At 43.4% G+C, this 23,312-nt stretch overlaps 1 protein-coding gene across 1 annotated transcript in view; it reads right to left on the bottom strand.

Annotated features, from left to right (window-relative positions):
• Positions 1 to 23,312, bottom strand: part of SATB2 (SATB homeobox 2) — a 139,331-nt gene that overhangs the window by 61,103 nt on the left and 54,916 nt on the right. The window contains exons 4-6 of the mRNA XM_068137944.1: positions 16,218 to 16,344; positions 14,837 to 14,960; positions 9,408 to 9,510 (exon numbers count right to left, since the gene is read on the bottom strand). Of these exons, the coding sequence (XP_067994045.1) occupies positions 9,408 to 9,510; positions 14,837 to 14,960; positions 16,218 to 16,344 (354 nt within the window). The remainder of the gene's footprint in view (positions 1 to 9,407; positions 9,511 to 14,836; positions 14,961 to 16,217; positions 16,345 to 23,312) is intronic.

Below are 23,312 nucleotides of genomic sequence, written 5' to 3'. Positions count from 1 at the left end.
AAAGAAACATTTTGTAATAAGCTATTAGCCAGCAGAACCGCCACGCTTCAATTGTGACAGGATGTCACCACCCAGGGCTGTTCTTCACTGCTTTAGAGTTTGCTGCTTTGTTGTATTTATTATTTAAAACCTGGTGATCATAAAAGCCACAGCCAAGCAGGGAGAGCTCTGTGAACTTCAGCATGCCCTGCACTAAACTTAAGATAAAAAGGTTCTCACGATTTCTTCTGGCTTAGCACCATCCTACTCACTGGAGCAAGGCCTGAACATCGGAGCCATACTTTGGGGGACAAAGCACTCTCCTGAGAGAGACAGGACTGTGGCACCACACCAAGAGGTGCCCTCTTGCCTATGCTATACACAATTATGAACTACCACTATGTAAATAACAACTACTCCAGAGCACAGGAGGTGCTTTTAAAGTGGTAGTTCTGTTTCTTTTCATCTATAATTAGGATAATTACTTATTTCTTTTAATCACAGCACACTTAACCACTTCAGTGCAAAGGGCTGCTCTGAGGAATCTCATTTTCCTTCTACATCTAATCTTCATATTTACCCCAAGACATTCACTGTCTGAACTCTGCCTGGCACATTTGTTCCTGCAGTGACAGCTGGAGAAAAAGCAGGCTGACTGGAGTCAGGACTTGATAAAAAGTTGTAACTTTTAAAACCTTTTTCTTCCACTGCTCCTGCAGGATACTAAATAACCTCAAACCAGCTAGAGAGCACATAGAAAAACTGTTTGGCTGCTAGCTGTGGGTAGCAAAGGCCTTTATCCAAGCCTAATGGAAAACAGACAGGAAAGGCCATTGTCAGTTCTTCCTTCTGCTGCTCTCACCACAGAACAAATCACCATTTCTGTATTCTAAGAAATACTATTGGAAGTGGGTCTTGGATCATCACCAGTTCAGGTGAAAAGAGCAGAGTGTACTAAAACTGCTGATTGATTACAGGCACAACCTTATCCTTCCCCTACCCTAAAGACTAGCTCCAAGTCATTCCTTGGGACGCAGAGATGCAAACGTGTCTCCTGCCAGTTCTGCTTAAAACATAGCAAGTCATATTCTTCCCACAGAAAAAGGTGTCCCTGGACTGCACTGCTTCCAGAGACACTTGTCAGAAGAGAAGAATTTAACCTATGATCTTATTTTGGGTTACTGTACAGGTTCAAGAGGGCCCTGAGAAGTATGAACTTCTTCAATGTTCATCTTCTGTAAACAGGATATATCAGATTCTGCTGGTGTTAAAGGTGCTTTAGTGAACACCTGGTGTAATGCAGGAATGCAGGTGTAATGCAGGAGAAGGGGAAATGAAGCAGCAGGGCAAATATTACACAGAACTGATAGAAACAGACAGCACTGGTTTAGATAGACTGATGTTTTCATCTCACACAAAAATGCCTCCTTTCCCATCAGACTGTGACCAAAGTCTGTCCAACTATTTAAGTACTAACCTTTTGTTGGCACCCCAAGAGGGAGGTGCAACCCTCTTAGAATACACAGTCAATTGTGCAATCCCTCCAGGAGATACAGATGCATCGCTTCCTCACTCATAACATCAGAGATGGTGAAGAGAATGGGGCAGAACACAAGCATCATTAAGGCAGGTATACAAACTCTTTAAGTACTTTGAATGAACAATTCAGTTTTGCTCTCAGTTACGTATTCCATGAAATCCATGGGATCAGAGACAGCCACATGGCAGCTCTCACACCAGGAAATCTCATGCCTGTACCTAAGTTCAGATTTTCTTCCTCTTCCAATCTAACTTCCACCAATGCTTACTTTCTAAAAAATTCCCTTGCAGCTAACATATCATTGCTTGGCAGCACACAAATATTTAAACATGAAGGAAAATCACTTTGGGGATTCTGCAGTTAAAAAAAAATAAGTATTTGGGTTTTAGAAAATGAAGATGGTCATTCTTTACTAAAAATTCAGAAGTGGTTAGAGAGAAGACCCAGCCTCAGCACGCAGCTGCTTCTCACTGAGAAAAGCACTGCACTTGGAACAGGAGGCATTCTAAAACCATAAAGCTGAATGACATGATTTGAGTAGGTCTGGTCAGCATCTATCAGTTATAACAGGTGTAATGGGACAAATGGCTAGGCAGTCTCTCCACAGAAAAGCTTCCAACCTTTATTGTTCTGACCTATCTTGCTTGAAGCTGCAATGACTGCAGCTCTAGCTTTATGTACACACAGGAGAGGACATTCAGCTAGTCACACACTTTCTGCTGCCACATTTGTACTACTAAGAGCTTCAAAAGAGCCAGAAGGTATGGAAAACACCCTGAAAAGCTGACATTCATATATGCATTTATTCAGGTTAAAAGTTAAGCCTACATAAGAAAACCAAAGCAACCCCAAAGACTGTTTGAATTCTCTTTACAGAGGGGAATAGCCAAGAGGGCTACAACTCATAAAGCTCCTGGAACACACTGCAGTGGGTAAATAGTTTCTTAACAATACACATGCAGAAGTTCCTTAGTCTGGCACTTGGCATTAGAGACAACACTGAAACACAGAATGCTAATGTGGGTGTGGAAAACAGCAGCCAAGGGGTCTATAACTCTTGCTGGTTCTTGACAACTTGTAACTTAAAGAGAGCTGCCACTTCTTCCTAACAATTAATGCAAATGAACTGCCCTCCTCACAAAACAGCACAGCAATCCACATGCTAAGAGATCTGAGTCACAGATGATCTTCAGGTCATCTGTGTCATCTAGATGCTGATGTGCTTGTCTGCACATGATGTTATTTTCTTCCCTTTTTCCTTAAGAAAGTGAGGAAAGTCCTATTTTTAGTGAAATAAATACACAGTCAGGAGCGTAAAAGTAAGCAAAGGAAAAATTACAGTAATGTTAAGAGCCACAGAGCTGACCTGAATGACCCTAGCTGGTTTAGTGCCAGAGCTGCAGCTAATATCCAAACATAGTGTGAAGTGATCTCTTCTTAAAAATCTGAATATTTCTGCCTCAATCTGCTAGTTTAAATGGCAAAAGGTCAAGATCTCTATATGCATATATACACATGCACACACACACACCCCCCCTCTGTTTACATAGAGAGACACACAAGCACATATCAGTAAATAGGGTATTTCTAAAAGTTGAAAACACTTCTTGAGAAAGATCTGGTGTGCCTTTTCCTGGGGCTTCCTCAACATCTGCTTCAGAGGAACAATTACAAACCATTCCTCAAAGCACATGACGACCAATTTCTCCAGACTCACACTGGCACTAATATGTTGCTGCAGTCCTAGGTTCCTTCAGCCTAGAAACAGGAAAACTGGGAATCCTTTTGAATCCCATGTCCAATCTCTCTCAACCTACAACAGTCTCTAGAAGATGAAAACAGACTGCTGTGTCTATTGGTCATGGGAAGTAATCAAACACACTTTCAAGAACAGAACAGTAACAAACAACAATCAGTAATAATGGAAAAAGCAAAGAGCAGCCAAAGCAGACTCTCGATTTAAGGAAGCTATGAAAGCTTTTTTCTTGCATTCCTGATCTGTAGAAACAAATAAGTGAGCCCTCCTCCTTTAAACTGAGAAGCCTCCTCATTCCACAAAAAAAAAAAACCACTGTACAATGGTTGCAGTCTCAAAGCTCACGTCCACAGAGAGCTCTATTTTGACAGCCACTGGTGGCAGGAGCAAAGATGAGATGTTCTTAATAAGTAGACAAAGAAAATATGTCTTTTTATTTTTAAGTTCACAATGTATTTTTCTGCCCTCTGCCATCCCAACTCCCTCCCACCAAGCTAAGCTGTGTCATCAGGCAGAAAATAAAAAATTCACACCAGTCGAGAGCTTCAGTTGTGAAAGCAGTTTGATACAGTGTTAGTCCTCCCGATGAAAATAGAAAGCATGACACTTGGAACTGAAATATCTATTGAGAAAGAGCTAAAAAATATTCCAAATGCTACGAACCCAAAACACTGGGCAATGAGTGGGTAACTCCTGCAAGTTTTATCCCTTGACAGTGATCCGAGTTGCATGGCAAAGTGCTGAAATATTTCTCTCCACATACAGAGTTACTTATGATACAGTTCCTTAAAAAAGCCTTGTTTTTATTTGTGCACCTATTTGGTAATCAAATTAGGACCCAATACAAGCCTTTTCAAAGTAGTTATTCAAATCCTGCATTTCAGCTACATTGAATACCTCCTCCCAGCTTCAGCAAGTTCAGCATCTAGAGAAACCAGATGGCAGTTCTCAGTGAGAGCAGCATCCCCATGGGACAGGGCAGGAGAGAAGGAACTGGAGCACCTCTGGACTAAGCCATTGCTCTATTGCTGCCATAACGTAATAGGAAACCTTTATTAAAAAGAAGCACTCTAATTCCTTGTTCAAGTAACTTTAAACACACTTAAAGCCCACCACATATGCACAACTGCACATTAAAACACCTTGCAATCCTTCAAAAGGAGGGAAAATTTGGAAGGTAGAATTTAAGTCTTCACATGACGTTCAACAAGACCAAGTGCAGCGTCCTGCACCTGGGTCAGGGCAATTCCAGGCAGCAATATAGGCTGGGCAGTGACTGGTTTGAGAGCAGCCCTAAAGAAAAGGACTTGGAGGTTCTGGTAGATAAGAAGCTCAATATGAGCACTAAGCATCAATCTGCACTTGCAGCCCAGAAAGCCAATCATATCCTGGGCTGCACAAAGGGAAGCGTGGCCAGCAGGTCGAGGGAGGTGGTTCTCCCCCTCTACTCAGCTCTGGTGAGACCCCACCTGGAGTACTGCATCCAGTTCTGGAGCTCCTGTTACAAGAAGGATCTGGACACGCTGGAACATGTCCAGAGAAGGGCCACAAGGATGATCAGAGGGCTGGGGCACCTCTCCTATGAGGTCATGCTGAATGAGTTGGGGTTGTTCAGTCTGGAGAGGAGAAAGCTCCGAGGAGACCTTATTGTGGGCTTCCAGTATCTGAAGGGGGCCTACAAGAAAGTTGGTGAGGGACTTTCTAGGGTGTTGGGTAGTGATAGGACGAGGGGGAATAGATTCAAACTAGAGAAGGGGAGATTTTGATTAGACATCAGGAAGAAGGTCTTCACCATGAGGGTGGCGAGACACTGGAACAGGTTGCCCAGGGAGGTGGTGGAAACCCCATCCCCGGATGTTTTTAAGGCGATACTGGATGTGGCTCCTGGCAACCTGATTTGGTGAAAGTGTCCCTGCCCATAGCAGGGGGGTTGGAACTAGATAATCTTTGAAGTCCCTTCCAACCCTGTCAATTCTGTGATTCTATGAACATTAAAGTAATTCACAGTGCATATTCTGAAGAAACTCACAAAGCTCTATAGCTTAATTAGCTCCCCAAATAGTTACAGGCACCCATGAAAGGAAGGGAAAGTTCACAGAAGAACAGTAAGCTTTGTTTCCCACCCACTGCACATTTTCCTTAGGAACTGTGTTAATACAAGCTCTCCTTCAATTGCAGATGTGTCCCAAGGAGATTGAAGGAGTGGACAACCTGCTGTAAGCTCACAAGAGGCAGGCTGAGAGCCAGGAGGAGATCAAGTGCCTCCTGCTTCACAACAGCTAGTTCTCATGCTACTGAGTAAACTGTGAATGTCTTCAAACCTCAAGGGGCTGGGGCAGGACAGGAGGAGAAATTCCAGCAGAAATGTGCTCTAGCATCATGCTGCCACAAGACTAAGTTGCCTTGCTGAGCTGAACTAACCCCAAACTTCTCCAAATTACAAAGTGAGTTCAGAGCACACCCTGAGCTTGTTTACTTGAGATCTGATACGATTCCATTTGTGTACAGCTTTTACATCTGTTGTGAATGATATCAAATTATTGATTGTTCGCTTTCTTATATTTTTTTAAACATTAACTATATTCTCAGCAACCTGATGCTTTTTTCTTTTATTTTATCTTTTTTTTGTTTCCAGAGCACTTTTTGGTTTTGCCTGGCTTCAGTTGTAATTACTTTGATCTTCCAGAGCCTATCATTATTTTACTGTTTATTTATTCCTATGAGAAAGGAAAAACGTTTGACCGAGGAGATCTATATGTGGCAATTTGTAACAGAATCACACAGCTTATGTTTAGGAAATCATGGTTTTGATTAAGAAGCAACAATTTAGTTCCCACTGTTTTATTAAAACAGACATTAGCAGATAATAGGAAACACATTTAACACTGTAGGCTACGTTTAGTTTGAGACGTCAATAAAGTCAGTTCGAAGCCCCTTCCTATTTTGCATTTACCACAGCTCCTGTGAATGGGTTTTGGCTTTTACTTTCTAATAACCAGCTCTCCAGTTGCTCACTGCTATGGGTGCTGGTCCCAAAGACTAAATTGTAACTTTATGTAGTCTCTCCAGAATACAACCCAAAAAAAAGGAACTGCTGCATCATCCATTCACCTGCATGGAAAATAAAAGTCAGGGTTTCATTACTGTTACAGAATCACAGGGCTAGGGGTTGGAAGGGAGCTCTAGAGATCATCTAGTCCAAAGCAGGATCAGTTAGGGCAGGCCACACAGGAATGCATCCAAGTGGGTTTTGAAAGTCTCCATCACCTCTCTGGGCAGCCTGCTCGAGGGCTCAAGCTTCTTCACCACAAAGAAGTGTCTCCTCATGTTGAGGTGAAACCTCCTGTCTTGCAGATTGTACCTGCTGCTCTTTGTCCTATCACTGGACACCACAAAAAGGAGGCTGGCATCTTCATCCTGACACCAACCCCTCAGATATTTATACATATTAATCAGATCCTCTCTCAGCCTTCTCTTCTCCAGTCCCCAGTCTCTCAGTCTTTCTTCACAGGAGAGATGTTCAAGTCCCCCAATCACTCTTGTAGCTCTCTGCTGGCCTCTCTCTTGACCTGGGGAGCCCTAAACTGGACACAGTATTCCAGGTGAGGTCTCAACAGGGAAGAATGGATAGGGAGGAAAACCTCCCTAGACCTTCTGAACACACTTTGCTTGCTGCACCCTTCTACCCATTAAAGGAGTATGTAATGACTTAAGCACATAACTAAGTCACTGATTCTGCACACTAACTGAGCTGTCCTGTAGGAACTATCTGGCTACAGTAAAGAAACAAAATATCATGAAAACAAAGATGATGAGAAATTGTAAGCACCTAAAGTGCAGAAGCATTCCTGCTTCCAGGGGTTTTAGATTACTGCCCTAAAGTTGCATGGGTGTTTATTCTCCATGCACCACTGTATCTGCCACAGTCGCTTTGTTTTCTATCCCACTCATATGGCTGATGAATCAACACTACTTGAACTGCTTTACAGCAGCTTGTGTTTACTTCACACATACCTTAACCTTACTTCTTCTCCTCCTACTAACACACACACTTCCGAACAGCAACGACTGCCTGTGTCTCTTTGAGTAGCACCGATATAGAGTTAGCTGGCAAACTCTTCAGGTTTGGTTCCTTGACCTCTTGATTGAGGTCTCATTCTGCTTTTGCTGTACTTCACAACTTAACTGTGCACTTACTATGTCAAAAAGTAAGAGCTTAAAGAATTCAGAGCTCTAAGAATGGAAGAAAGCTGAAGACAGCAGTTTGCTAGAAACACTCAGGAGCGGTAGTGGCATCTCTACAGCTAAGAACACTACAGATAAGGGCTTCCAGTACCTCTCCAAGTAGCACCCTTGCCCAGTTTGGAAAAAAAAGAAGGGGTGGGGGGGAAAGAAGAAAAGCCCATCTCTGTTTTCCTAGAACGGCAAGTAAAAACCAACGGTGCTGACCTTGAAGCTGTTTGTGTCCTGTGATTGTTTTTCACCCAGAGGACACATTAGAGCACTTCAAATATTTTTTTTTTCTGAAGAGATACCACTTAGAGAAAAGAAACACTTCTGAAGCACACAATGGCAACATACAGAGAAGAAGCTATCCAGTTTATTTAGCACCAGGGTTACCACACACTAAAAATGTCCAACATTTTTGCTTCAAGCCTAAATCATTTTGGTAGCTGAAAAGCAACACCTCCCTTTCCACACCTGCATTGTTAGCCCACTTCCTTCTAGACACAAACAATTTTACCATAAAACATTCTTTTCTATTTTTTTCCCCCCTGGTGAAAACATAATCCCAGCAGAGCCCAAGCCTAAGTGTCTCACAGGTGTGCTCCACACAAGCCAGACACAGGGAGGAGAACCAGATGCCTCAGAACTTGTTCTGATGTTTTATGCAATGTTGTTCCATGTGTTCCTAACTCCAGCAGCAGATCTTTATGGTGTTATGATGTAGATTTCTATCCTGTCCTATGGCAACTGAACAACTTTTCACAGTTCATGCAGGCCAGCTTTCTAAGAGAAGGCAGCAGATTCCTTTTGAAAGGTGCTGATCTTCATGTGACTAAAAACACAGCAGCTTCTTGAGAATGACAGGACATTCCTCTATTTCTGCATAACACCTAGGAATCCTGCTATGACTTTCCTGACCACTGAGAAGATCATGGACAGACATCATAAAAACAGCCTCTGCCTTCATTCAGACAACGATTCTTCCCTTCAGTGGTGCAACAGAGAGAAAAACCAAGAAGGAACCTTTCACAGCATGAAGCTGATCTCCAAGTGCTGATGGACATTCAAGAGAGAAAGGCCAGCTGGTACTGTGGAAAAAGCTTTTGACTAACCCCAAACTCCTGCTCAAAGCACATGTGCGTTTTTAAACAACAAAAAAATCTACCAAAATAAATGGTTCAGTACACTGGTAAATCCCTTCCCAAAGGAAAGGATGAATAGAAGAACAGCCTGCTTGTGGTGGATGCTTGTCACATCGCTTCATGTACTATTACAGGGTGATCAGACATTGCAGTGGTGAGAGTGGGATGAATTTACACAGAGTAATTTCACTGCCTCAGGCATTCACTGCTAACCAACTCATCTAATATCATTGTAGAAAAGATACAAGCAAGGGGCTATTTTCATCTCAACCTCAGAGGGTGAAGCATCTTCTTATTTAGCAGTGCCTCCTATCAGAGAGAGGCAAAATCCTCCACTGGTATCTAGATTCCAAGTGACAAAACAGGGCAGGAACGCCTGTACACTTCACAGTACTAAACACAGAGAGCAAGGGTGTGTCCTAGAAAGACAGGTTTTAGCTTTTGTTAACAAATATTGCTCCTTCCCACCCCCCCAAAACAACACCTTTTGGGCCTCATTCAAAACAAGGCTGCACTCTCAGCACAGCTCAATGGGATGTTTAAAGCATGTTTTAAGTGCCCTGCATTTTCATACCAACCTCCTTTGTAAAACATCAGATGCATTTTCAAACCTGTTGTGAATGTGCCCTCCTTGTAGACAAATTCACTAACACTATTACAGCTTATTATCACTTCTGCTTCAACTACATCATCTCAAACTATCAGCAGAAGTTCAGCAACTTGGAAAGTCACACATAAATAAATAAATAAATAAATATTTTACCTTTAATCTTCTTGTACTTTTTGTACCATCTCCCAAACTCCTGGCACTTGGTTGCTGACACATTGGCATAGTATGTGCTATTTACAATGGATGAAATCATACTCTGGAAGCACAGAAAGAAAGACAAAAAAAAAAAATAAAGTGTTGTAAATTATCTTACCCAATTACAAATCTTTTCCAGGGCAAGTGAATGACATGCAAGTGCACAATGCCCAGCCATTTGTGACCTTAAAGACAGAAGTAGTGACTGATGAGGACAAAGAGATGGGTTTTATTCTACATTATGTATTCCCAGCCATAATTAAAATGACAAAACAATTATTTTGCATAATAATGCAAAGAAGTTAAAAAAAAAAAAGGATGTAGCACAAACCTAGACTGAGACCTACAGCTCAGGCTGAGGGCCAGGTCTGTTTCACTCTGTCCTTGTGATATTGTAATAGCTTCAGCTGCACGACAACCGGCGGTGCCGCGCTGGGAAGCAACACATGCTCACTGCAGCCGGCTGAGAGAACAAGAGTGATTTAGGAACCAGGTCCTAAAGGTAAGATTAGATGCTCCAGCATGCATAATCCAAATAATGTTTTTCAGATGTCTCTGTTCTGCTTCCAAATGCAGCAAGACCACACAGCCAAGAACGGGAGAACATCCGTGCTACTCACTGCAGAACACCAGTTAGGCAAATCAGTTAAATTAATGTGATTTATAGAAACGTGTGATTAGCCCCTGTGGGAAGAATCACCCAGCAGAAACATTAACAGAGTGAAGGGAACCACACATACTACAATGCAACACAGCCAAAAACCACCCAAAAAAAGCCCTGAGCTGAAATATCACTTGCTTAACCACCACCCTCTCTACTCTCTGCAAACTCCCTTTAAGTAACTCATGATACAAACCAACTGAAGCAGGTTGGTGTAGAGCTGATCTGCAGCACCCATACCCATCACAACCATACTTTATACCTGGCGTGCTTCTGCCCATAGGGTGGGAAAGAGCCTGGTTCTGGCAGTTCTTCATCCTTCTCTCCCTTCCCTTCAGTGATTCTATAGAGGTGGCATCCTTAACAATGATTTTGATGTCCTTTCTCCCCATCTGAACCCTTCCAGGGTCAAACCACTCCCAACACATGGACATTTCCAGCAATGAAATGCAATCTAAGACCACTAACCTATGCACCTTCTCCAGAAATCACATTTTCCTTAGGTCCTTCTTCCTCACCCATGTCAAAGCTCAGAAAAAGCCCTGGCACACTGTACGACCTTTCTGCACAGCGATGAGAGAACGAGGATGATCTCACAGCTCCAACAAGCTATTTACTGCAGGCTCAAGCTCTGGCCCACCTTTAAAAAGAAGAAACACCTCCTCCCCTCTTCCACATTTATCCAGCCTCTGACCCAATTCACTGCAACATCACAGGACTCCAGCTGTTCCTGAACTCTTCTGTTTTAGGGACTTGAAACATGTGAGCAGAAATGAAAGACTTGAGATAACTGGGTGGTGTAGTTTAGTTTGAGTCTGTAACAGGCAATTTCAGTGTCAGGAAAGAAGTTCTTTTGCTTTTTCACTTGAACTTTTCCACTCCAAGGCTGCCACAGTGCCCTGCAAAAGTCTCAAGGCTATGAAGTAAGAGCTTTTGTGAGTAGCAGCTTCAATTTCTAAACCCAAGATTCAATTTTCTAATTAAAATCAATATTTTGAGACATAAAACTAGCATCGTGGCAGTCAGCAGCAATTCCCTCCCCATAAATCCTCCCTTACTCTAAGTCATTTTAACAAGTAGTAGTATTCTAAAAGCCTGACATGGAGATAGCTTCTAAGGAAGGATTTTCAGTAAAATGAGCTAACTTGGGGCTTTTTAGTGTCACTTCAGTTAAATTTCTAGTAACTAAGGAAGGGTGGAAAAATTGTTTAGTTCTGTTTACATAATTTGGTTTTCCCTCTTCTCCTCCAGCCCCCCAAATTCTCTAGCTCTACAGCAAATTGACATTACTGAAATTGTAGGGCTATTAACTATCACAGAATATATGAACCCATTGACCTTTGTTTGAGAAAGGAAAGCCTAAATGACACAGTAAAATCAAACAGTAAATCAACCACTGGTGAAAATTGCAAGGCAAGATTCTCTTCAACTCCTCAACAGAAGAGCAAGGGGAACAAAAAATCATAACAACTTTCAAAATACCTCTCCTCTCTCTAATAAATACACTGGAGCCCAGAAGGTATTCCTGCTGGGAATTCTGCTAAGACTGCAGAAAGGAAATTCCCATTCAGAAAAGTGGTTAATTGCAAACTTCTAATTACTTTGCATTATTCCTGGAGAAAATCCTTAAGGAAGCTTCTGGACATGGCACTTTAGGACATGGTTTAATGGCCACGGTGGTGTTGTGCTGATAGTTGGACTCAATGATCTTGGAGGTCTTTTCCAGCCCGAACAATTCTATGATTCTGTGAAGCAGCAGTCACGTTTGGTATGGCTGTGGTCATGACAGCCACGTGGAATGAAAACTGCTTAGACCAAGAGCTAAAGAAATATCCACACAAAGAAAATCTGGTGCAGTAAGTTTAGGGAAAGAAAATATGGGAGTGCTCACATCCCCAAAAAAATCTTGCTCCAGCAAAGAAGCAGCATGGTGGGTGCTGAAATGAGTTACAGGAAAGGCAAGGGTCTCTGTGCAAGGATGGAAATACTGAAATAATTTGATTTCTTTCTGCCATACACACACTGCCCCCACCTACCCTCCTTCCCCCAGCCTTGGCTTGGTTAACGGGGATTTATTTGTTTGAACAGGAGCTGTATGCTAAGCTGCAGCCACATGATACACCTAACAGAAAAGACCAGAACAATTTCAAATCGAAGTACTTGATTACATTTCCTATTAGCAGCAATCAGAACCCGAGTCTGGGCTGCACAGAAAGCTCAGGCACTGAGCACCAGAGACGGCCTCAGCAAGCGCTCCCCATGCTGCCCCTCTCCACTCGGGTACTCGAGGCACTGCAAACACATTAATAAACAGCAGCATTTACTCTGCAGTTTGACTCCAGAGAGACCACTCTGCAATTTGCTGCTGTCAATAATATATTAACCACAAGGGGGTTGTAATGACATTTCACATTTGGCACGGTATTTTTTTAAAACTGATTTGGGAGAGGGAATTGTATTAGAGGCGCATTCAGAGGATGGTAATAGACAGCTCCTACACAACCTTCCCTTGTATCCTCTGCATTTTGTGAGCCAAAACAAAAGAGACAGATACTTTTAATGGCAATAATACCAATAATAAATAATTTAAATAGCCATTAATAACAATTATTATTGATAATAAGCAATAATAATAAATAATAATAATAGTACAAGCTGCATTCTTGCAGGCCCACTTCAAGCGTTAGTCACTACTCAAGGCCACTTCTACCTGTGCTTACAAGCAAGCTCAGTTTTCTACAGGGGGATCTCCTTTTAGCTTTGTCCACTAAAATACTGGGGCAAAGATTTTTTTGATGCTGCAGTTCTGCCATCAGTAATTTTGCAAATGTATTTCAGACTGAGGCTATAGGAGTAAACCAACTGCAGACTTTCCATTTAGTAACCTTTGAAACTGACATGAGAGGAAAGACAGCACAAATGGATCCTGTATATGAAATGATGCATAGTTTAGTTGCACTGGATATTGAAGACTGGGCAGAGAAAACCATATGCTGCAACCATCTTTAGCTGACCAGATCCCACAAACAATTGCATTTAAAGAAACTACACTTAATCTGTGTGAAAAGAAAAGCACACCTGTGTTTGACACACTTGGGCTCTGCACATATCTGGAGCCACTGATACTCCTTCATATCCTTCACAGAATGCTAGGGGTTGGAAGGTACCTCCAGAGATCATCGAGTCCAACCCTCCTGCAAAGCAGGACCACAAGAACACATCCAGGAAGGTTTTGAAGATGTCTAGAGAAGGAAACTCCACAACATTTCTGGGCAGCCTGTTCCAGGGCTCCAGCACCCTCACGGGGAAAAAGTTTTCTCTCAATCTCTTGTGACTGAGTTAATGTCCATTGCCCCTTGTCCTGTCACTGAGTATATCACTGAAAAGAGACAGGCTCCATCCTCCCGACAGCTACCCTTCAGATATTTGTAGACACGGATAAGGACCCCTCTCAGCCTTCTCCTCTCCAGACTAAACAGCCACAGGTCTCTCAGTCTTTCTTAGTAAAAGAGATGCTCTAGGCCCTTAATCATCCTCATAGCCCTCCTTTGAACTTTATACAGTAGTTCCCTGTCCCTCTTGAAGTGGGGAGCCCAGAACTGTACACAGTACTCCAGATGTGGTCTAACGAGGGCTAAGTAGAGGGGGAGGAGAACCTCCCTCAACCTGCTGGTTGCACTCTTCTTAATGCACCTGAGTGGCCTTCTTAGCCATTAGGGCACATTGCTGTCTGGATAACTTGTTATCAACCAGGATTCCCAGATCCTTCTCTGTAGAGCTACTCTCCAGCAGGTCAGCCCCTAATGTGTACTGGTGTATGGTGTTATTCCTCCCTAGGTGCAGGAGTCTACACTTAGCCTTGCTGTCCTTAGGGATGAGCATACAGTGCAGGACAGAAGCAGAAGAGACCAGGCTGGACAGGGGGTGGCAAAGCAGTAGGGTTTTAGAAAGACTGTGCCTTTTTCAAGGTACAATCAATGGATTAACCCGTGTTTCTAAGAAAGTTTTTAAAAGACATTTTTTAATCTAAGCAGAGATACTTGGCATGGGTGCTGAAGTGTTTTTCTGGTAGTTTTGTGTTTGTTGGTTATTTTTTCTGAGGCAAGGAGGGCTCAATCATGAAAACTTTATGAATCTTCCCTTATGACAATTTGAAGTACAAATAGAGCTCCTGATACCTGAAGGAATCTGTGTCTTAGCGTCTCAGAGAGGAGATCACTGCTGTTTATAAAGCACTCATGGAGAAGGAGACTGAGTTTTTGTCCTTTTTTTGAACACAATTACATAACACGTTTTTTTCCCCTAGAAATTGGAGCATGATTGTTAGAAGAGCAGATTTTATCATAGCTGAAAGCTGATGAAAGCTACCTGTGGGTTAGTGGTGGAAGCAGGCCTCTGCTAGTGAGAGGAAGCCACTCAGATCTTACATTTGAGGATCACTGGTTCCTATTGCAAAAGTTTCACATCAAGATCTAAATAAAGAATTCACACCTCTGAACAGCAGGAGAAAACCCAGCCAATTCATTCATACATTCCACCTAGGAATGCACTAAGAAAACACAGTAAAAAGATACTTTTCCTTTGTATGTATTAGAATATTGCCTTTCTAAAGAAAAGAAATGGATTTGGTATTTGTGGAATTGTACAGTCTAACCCCTTCACTGAACAAATATGGATTTGATATTCTGTAAACCTGGCTTTCCCTAAGCCTGTTAAGAGCACTGACCTGGGAGAGAGGGCATTCTTTGGCTAATGTGCTCTGATTCATCTCTTTGAGCAGTTCCTTTAAGGCATTGCGAACTGTGGCATGGTTCCACTGCTCTGCTGGCAAGTCTTCCAACTTCGAACAGCTGTGAAAACAGAGCACAAAGCAGATAGAAACATCACCTTCACAGACACTTACTCCTTGTGCACAAGTGTTACAGACCTGTAAGCAGCAAACACAACCTTGGAGCTTCCTGCTTAGCTGACCATCAAGGTGTTTCACCCCTTTTTTCCCTCCCCTCCAAGCCTGACTCCCAGAAGACATGTAGTTCAGCTAAAAGAATGACAGTACAGGGCAGGAAGAGCAGCTGATTCCACAATGGGATTGGATGTGTGCATGACCATTCCCTCTGAGGCCTGATGGAGAGCAAAAAACTGTATAAAGCAAGACCCAGAGCAGGATAAAGCCATCCTCTCCAGACAGAAAAAGGTAGTAGTGCTGCAAGAGAAGAACAAACATACACGCCACACTGTTACTAACACAATCCCCAAATGGTGAGGACTCTCCTGGTGCAGAGGCAAGACCTTGAAAAACTAATTCACACAGGTTCTCAGAGCACCCTCATGGCTGAGGTTTCCAGCAGTCTATCAGAAACACAGGAAGGCCAGAATCTGTCACATGCAGCTCATTCTCACTCTCATTCTACAAGAGCTGCATACAAACTGAAGCTTTTGTCTGTGTGTGACTTGTGCCTCTTCCAGGTGAGCAAGCTTGTGGTCTGTGCCTACATACATGGGGCCAGACCTGAGAAGCATGTTAGACAGCTGAGAGAAGCTTGTCATTTGTGTCTGAGAGACTCAATGCATGCTCTGAGGTGGTTCCACCTTCTGTCTATACAGCCTGGCTTCAGCCTCAGAGGTGAAAGTTCAGTTGAGCTTGGGGAGTTCAAGTAGTCAATGATCATCTTTTCTCAATGTCACAGGCTATCTTTTATTTACATGGCATCCAGGCATTCAAGCACTTTGAAATATAATGAACGAGATCTTGATCTTGGCTTGATAGTGAACTTGACAGTAGGCTGGATGGACTGTCAGGGCCGTGAGAACCCATGAAATTAGGGGCTGTAGAAAGGTCTGGCTGTAAGGGCCACATATCTTTACTTGACTGAGTTTCTGCCCCTCCCCTCTCTACTACCATATTGCCACTTCAGAAAAACATACAAACTCAGTTTGAACCTGCAGCAAAAAGCTGCCAGGTGACTCACCCTTCTATTCATTTCTCTTTTCATTTCATCGAAAGGCCAGAAATTAATGAAGACAGGATGTGCTAATCTCTGTAGTAATGTTGCAATCGACAGAGCAGCTTAGAGAATAGAGAAGGACAGATGTTCAGAAACACCCACCTTTGTAATTGGATTTTCAATGTCACAACATGATAGACATCTTGTAGCATGTCGGCTACTGTCGCATCTGGTGCGTCAGTCACATAACTGAGAGGGAGGGGATTCCACCTCCCAAGCTTGATTATTCCTGAGAAGAAAAACAGAAAATACTTTATCAGCCCGCTTACCAAACCCTCTGCTGTAGGTTAAGGCAAATCAAGAGTTAATTGATATAACCACAAAGAAAAGTGCTCCAGAGGCTAGAGAGCCCTAAGGGAATGGGCAGCTTGTCCCAGGATATTGTAATCTGTTACTCTATTCTGTTTTCCTCTACCTCCCGATTTAAGGGACTGTACAGCCAATTCTCTCTCTCTTCTCTCCATCTTGGGCTGTGTGCTGTTATCTTTGTGGTTTGTGGGGGAGAGGTTTTTTCCTGGCCTTGGCTGGCAGGAAATTTCCAGCTATGCCACAGGGCCTGGTGAAGCCTGCAGTAGGTCTGCTTTAGTTGTAGGGGGGGAGGAGGTAGTTTTGGCCTGCTCTTGGGCCTGCTGAGGCTGAGGGGGGTGGATGTTTGTGGAAGGCTCTGGCCTGGTAGGCCCAGGTGAAGGACTGAGCCTAATTTGTGATTGTATTCCTTCTACCTGAATACCTTTGGCATACATATTTTTAAGCAGAATTTCCATTTAAACTTCCAATCCAGTGTGAAGCATTTTTATTTCACTCCTTGGGAAAGGAGTAAAACATCTTTTCTGTCCTTTTGCCCTGGGCAGCTTGTGGCTCAAAACTAGGGTACACTCTGATGAGCTCATTTGCTCACAAGACCTGCCTGGAGGTGCAGGTGTGTTTTGCTCAAACAGATGTCTTGTACTGACTCCTGAAGCAAACGATGGGGAAGAGTAGGAAGAGAATTTAAATTCTTAGCGAAGAATTGCTGGTATGTTCCTGGCTATTAAATTACTTGAAGGAAGCCCAGGAGGCTTCTTGCCTTCCCATCTTTCATCATCCCACTAAACCCTAGTTCTCTAAGTTAGAACAGGCTTTAAATACTCTATAGTCCTGATTTTGCAGTCTACAAAGCCCTTCAGTAAAAAAGTGCATTGGTTTTGACTTGAACAGGAAAATTCCTCTGTGTGGGCTTTCAGCAGTTACAATCTAAGCCTGGTCCAATTCCCAGTGTGAATGGATGGCCCTGGAAACCCACCAAGCAGGAAGAGTTCACTCCCAGCTACAAGCTGCACTGTGCAGAGAGTTGCTTTTCTTTGGGTGCAAGAGCTGCAAGCTGCTGACCACGGATCCAAAATAGCATTTTGGAGGCGGGGAAGAATGCTGTAAGTGCTATTTCTACTTCTGTTCATCCTTTAATAGGCATCATCACCTCTCCTGGGTGTGCTTGTCACAAAGGCTGTAAGCTTGGACGGTAAACCATTTGCTGCAGAGGTGTTATTTCTGTTTAGACAATTGCAGAGGGCCCACCCACACCAAAAAACAATGACTAATACCCAGGAATGACTTCCAGGAAGATGTCAAACCAAGACACCCGCAGTGCCACCTTCCATGAGAGCAAAGCAGTTCAGCCTTGTTTTGCACTATCACAACTACCGTTTTTACTCCCTCCTCCACCACATTCCCAGGGCCCCACTGCTCTGTTCACACAACATCTCAGCACAGCCCCACAAGACAACAATCACCTTTTCTCCCATTTAAACTGATGCCTTTTAGGGTCTGCTTAAATACTTCTTGATCTTAAAAAAAGACCATCTGTAAACTCTACTGCCAGAAATACATTATTTCACAAGAGAACTACTTCCTCTGTGACAGCAGGAGCCCCAAGAACCTGCCTTGGGTATCTAGAAGGATACAGTAATGCCAAGAAACTTCAGCTCTCTCCTCTTCACTTCCTACTCCCGGTTATTCACCAGCTCTGGAACTAATCAAACTGAAATAAATGGCACAGGCCCTTTTATCCTGATCTCCCAAACACGATCATAAAATAAACGCAACCTCTGAAACGATAAAACAAAGCTTCTTGCACAGAGACAACAACAGAACATTATGTTTATGAGCCCATGAAATACCTGCCATGGAGTATTCCCCACCCTCTCCCCACCAGATTGAAGAGGAAATCATTTTAGGTCAACTCCATTTCTGAAGCACTTAAATGTTTGTGTTTCCTGCTGATGCGCTGCTTTGCAAGGTATGTTGTTGACCATGCACTGAAAGAATCTGGAAGTGATCTGGTTCACCTGAGCGGCACAAAGCTTTCATAGTACAGACAGTCTAGCAAGGGGAGATCTTGTCCAAATAAAACAAAAAGTTACTAAGTGTTGCTTGATATCCAATGCTTGAAAATGGGACATAAACAGAACAAAAACATTTAAATGATGCACTGTTTCAGTATTAAGATTTAACAATCTGGTGCTGAATATGCTGCAGTATAAATAGTGCCTGGACTCAGATCCAGTAGAGTAACACACAACTCCCATTCACAGCACCGTATGTCTCCAGTGCTGGCTCCTTGAGTCATATTCCACATGCCAAGAAAAGCTGTTTTTCTTAAGGGGATAGTTTACTTAATGCTATCTCTGGTGACAACAAGAAATGCATATAGTACAGCATGTATTAGTCACAAAATGAGCGGCGAGGGTCCACCAAGTAAAATACATGCTGGGAAAACACAGTTTAGCTGCTGACTTCCTCCACCCCCTTCTGCTACATAATAATTTCAAGCAAAATCACCTAAAAATCCAGAAATCTATACCAGCTTCACAGAACACTTGGCTTCCTATGTTTAACCACGCCAAGTTTTCATGTAATTGAAAAAATAAGCATCATATGTGCCCCATAAGTTACATCTAAATTGGTAATATTTTACAAGAGGCTTTATTTTTCATTCAATTAGGGAAAGCACTTGGAGCACACCATCTGCAACTGCTCAGGCCTGGCATCGCTGGCGAGAGACAAAGAGACAGTTGGGGGTCACTGGAGTTACCAAAGGTGTCCCCAAACTGAAGAAGTTGAGAGGAAAACCACAGCGCAGCGAGAGCCTACCGCGGGAAATCCTCTGCAAATGGCTTTACAGGAAATGCCTGCTACTACTGGAAGTTGGGGAGAGATTTTCTTTTTTAAAATCTTCCTTTGCAACTGGAGAGGAAATTGTTTTGGCTGGATTTAGACAAACACAGGTGTTGCCATAAGGCTGGGTGCCTCTGCACATTAACACCTGCTGCAAGTCCTTTCCTCTGGTACAGCACTGCTGATGCATGCTGTTTTTTAAGCCAGTGTGATATGATGTGTGAATTTTTTTCTTTTGCCAGAGCACTTTAAGCTGGTCCAAACCATAGCCAGAAGCCATGGTTTCCATCCAGCTCCTCAACAGACTTCACAGGTGGTTCATTTCATGGTACCAGCACCATACTTAAGGCAGCTCTAGGGCTGTCTTTGAGAGGATGATGCCAACTTGTTGAGCAACCTTGTTTTCTGCATGCTAGAAGACATCTCTGAAGAACTCTTCAAGTAAAATCTCAGTGGACCAAAATCCCCCCTCCAAAAAGGTGCCTTCTCAATCAGAACTGGGTGTTTCTAGTGTAGCAGTAAGATGAGAACAGCTTGGTAGCAAGGAGTCATTTCCCCATACAGGTTTTTATTGTTCCTCTCTCATTGACTCCAAATGGTGCAGCTACGGCTTTTAAAGAAACCACTTTAACTGGCCTGAGCTTTCATCCTACCACAACTGAGACTTGGGAGTGGGGACAGGAACGAGCAAAGGTCGACATGTTATTAATGAATACACTGCTGCTCCAGAAACCTCTGTCAGCTCCACACCTTCTCCAAATGCTGTGGCTACCATGCAGCAGATTGGCCTGCTCAGGAAATCTGGGAGCACATCTTCCGTGAGCTCACAAAACTCTTTTGTTAATGAGCCTGAGTCTCTGTCCTGTATTGATGATCCTTTGGGGCTCTTCGCCTGTAAAAGTGTTTTGAAGGGAAAGTTCAACAGATTTCAAAGCTTGCATGGACTCAAAAAAAGGCTAAACATTGGAAGAGCTCTCTAGAACTCATCTAGAAATAGCTGAGTGCAGCCCAGTCTAGGTAGTCAACAGAAGACAATAACGAGACCTAATAGTTTCCTCAAAAGACTTTTTTCAAAACATTAGAGATTCTCTTGTGGAATGTCCTTCTACAGGCAGGCCTTTTAGTAAGATTTAGCTTCAGCTCCCTTAAAATGCAGACAGGGAAAAAAGACAGAGGAACCCATCTCAGAATCAGCATAACTCCCTTCAGCCAGAAGAACACCAGAACAGCAGCCAAGCCCTGTGAGCTCAGTGTCAGGCTCACACACAACCACTGCAATTCACTGCTGTTCCACTTAGGCCAAAATTGTGCACTCTGCCAGCGCACTTTCAATTGAGCTTCATATGAAATGCAGCTCCTTTGGAGGAGGATGTGCTAACTACACAAGCGAGAGCAGAGCAGCACATTTCACAGAAGGCTTGACCAGGACTTCATGGCTGACCTCCACAACTAGCAAAACTTGTCACAGGATCTTCATGACATTTTACAAGATCACTCTAAAGAGTGATGCAAAGTACTGGGATCAGTCTTAGAACTTCACCCTAATGAGACACAAACTGATTGGATGCAAAGTTGGGGTTGAAGCAGGCTTCTAGAACAGCTGTATTACTGAGGAGTGTAACAGCAAAAGGCAAAAAGCTGCTTTCCTACACAGCTAAGCTGTGTATGCTCTCAAGAGCTGTACCAGGTCTCCACACACCACCACAGCTCGAGGGTGGTCAACTGCAAATACAAGGCTGGGTGAAGATCACAACCAACATTTGCTGCCATGATGAGAATTCAATCAAGCAGTTTTGTTTAAACCATCTCACTGGGAGAGCAGCCAGACAGAAAGGGACCTAGGTGTACTGATTGACAGCTGGCTGAACATGAGCCAGCAGTGTGCCCAGGTGGCCAAAAAGGCCAATGGCATCCTGGCCTGCATCAGAAATAGTGTGGCCAGCAGGAGCAGGGAAGCCATTGTGCCCCTGTACTCAGCAGTGGTTAGGCCACACCTTGAGTACTGTGTCCAGTTCTGGGGCCCATCAGTTTAAGAAGGACATTGAGACTCGAACGTGTCCACAGAAGGGCAATGAGGCTGGGGAGAGGCCTCGAGCACAAGCCCTACAAGGAGAGGCTGAGGGAGCTCGGGTTGTTTAGCCTGGAGAAGAGAAGGCTCAGGGGAGACCTTCTCGCTCTCTACAACTACCTGAAGGGAGGTTGTAGCCAGGTGGGGGTTGCTCTCTTCTCCCAGGCAACCATCACCAGAACAAGAGGACACAGTCTCAAGCTGCACCAGGGGAAGTTTAGGCTCGAGGTGAGGAGAAAGTTCTTCACAGAGAGAGTTGTTAGCCATTGGAATGTGCTGCCCAGGGAGGTGGTGGAGTCACTGTCCCTGGAGGGGTTCAAGAGGGGATTGGATGTGGCACTTGAAGCCATGGTTTAGTAATCATAAGGTGTTGGGTGACAGGTTGGTCTTGATGATCTTTGAGGTCTTTTCCAACCTTATCGATTCTATGATTCTTCACAGGAGCTCTGAACACAACAGCAGCTCAGGGAAAACTGCAGGTTAATGTCAGCCTCCAAATGCTTCAGATTCCTTTCACAATTTCAAATCTGGAATATTGTGTCCAGTTCTAGGCCACTCAGTTCAAGAAGGGCCTCAGGGAACTGCTTGAAAGAGTACAGCACCACAAAGATGATGGAGTGGAACTTCTCCCTTGTGTGGAAAGGCTGAGGGGGCTGTGGCTCTTTAGCATGGAGAAGAGGAGACTGAGAGGTGACCTCATTCATACTATTAAAGATGAAAAGGGCAAGTGTCAACCAGACAGAGACAGGCTTTGCTCAGTGATGTCTAGTGATAGGGTAAGGGGGAACAGGTGCAAGCTGGAACAGAGGAAGTTCCAGATGAACCTTTTCATTGTGAGGTTAACAGGGCCCTGGAACAGGCTACCCAGAGAGATTGTGGAGTCTCCTTCTCTGAAGACATTCAAAACCTGCCTGAGTGTGTTCCTGTGTGACCTACTCCAGGTGATCCTGCTCTGGCAGGGGCATTGGAATCAATCTTTTGAGGTCCCTTCCAGCCCCTAACATTCTGTGATTCTGTGAAATGAAAGACCCCACTGAAAGACTCAACAGACCCCTGCCTTCTGGAACCATCAAGCCATTTATCTATCAACCACGACTGACAGGGCCTCCCTTCAAGATGGGCAGGCTCTTGTGTTGTTGATTGCATCTGTTTATCCTCTTCAGAGGCATCTTGTCCCTATTCTATAGAATGCAATTTTCCTTTGTTGAGCTGTGCTTTGTTAAAGAAATTAAAAACTGCCTGTCCCATGTAATAAGTACACAGAATTATTTATCCATAAATCAGTTTGCAGGAAATCACTACCCTGTGGTAGACAATAACTCAGCCTGTGTTTCTAACCTGTACCCTGGCGGTAGTATATCAAACTCTAACAACATAAGGACATAATTTGTAGTTATTATTGTTAATCCAGCAAAGGGAATGACTTTTCAAGCAGACAGGAGGGGGAAAAAAAGGCAATGGGAACAATTTAAGGAAAAAAAATATTAAATTAATTTTTGTGTTATATTATTGAGCTGCCTTTTCTAGCTCTTAGGGAAATACTTTAGAAAATACTGTACTGCCTTTGCCCATCATTACAAGTGTGCTCATAGTATTCTGCTGCATTTTAATCAGTGACATATTGGGGTAATAGATGGGAAAAGAATAATCAGCATAATCCTCCCCCCTGTACTTCTGAAGTGCCTTTCATCAGAAGATCCCAAAGCACTTTATAAACACTGATGTAGCTTTGTAACACCCCTGCAAGGTAGACTTCATTATGCCAACTGCTGCGTTGGGGACTTAGTGACTGAAAGCACCCAGTGAACACAGCTCTGTGTTACACAGCCCTGTGTTCATGCTAATACAAAAGAATCCCCCTCCTTCCTCCTTTCAGGCCAGAATAAATGATTCAGTGAGAGCACAGGAATAAACTCTGTGCTCTGCGGTCACACTGTGCTGTACACAGCTACACATCAACAGGAACACCTACGCTC

Source organism: Melanerpes formicivorus, unplaced genomic scaffold (genome assembly GCF_026170545.1).
Source record: "Melanerpes formicivorus ecotype bairdi unplaced genomic scaffold, bMelFor1.0.p_v2 SCAF_5, whole genome shotgun sequence".
In the NCBI taxonomy this organism is placed as follows: Eukaryota; Metazoa; Chordata; class Aves; order Piciformes; family Picidae; genus Melanerpes; species Melanerpes formicivorus.
Note: the sequence above shows the minus strand (reverse complement) of the source record. Positions and strands in the feature narration are given on the sequence as shown.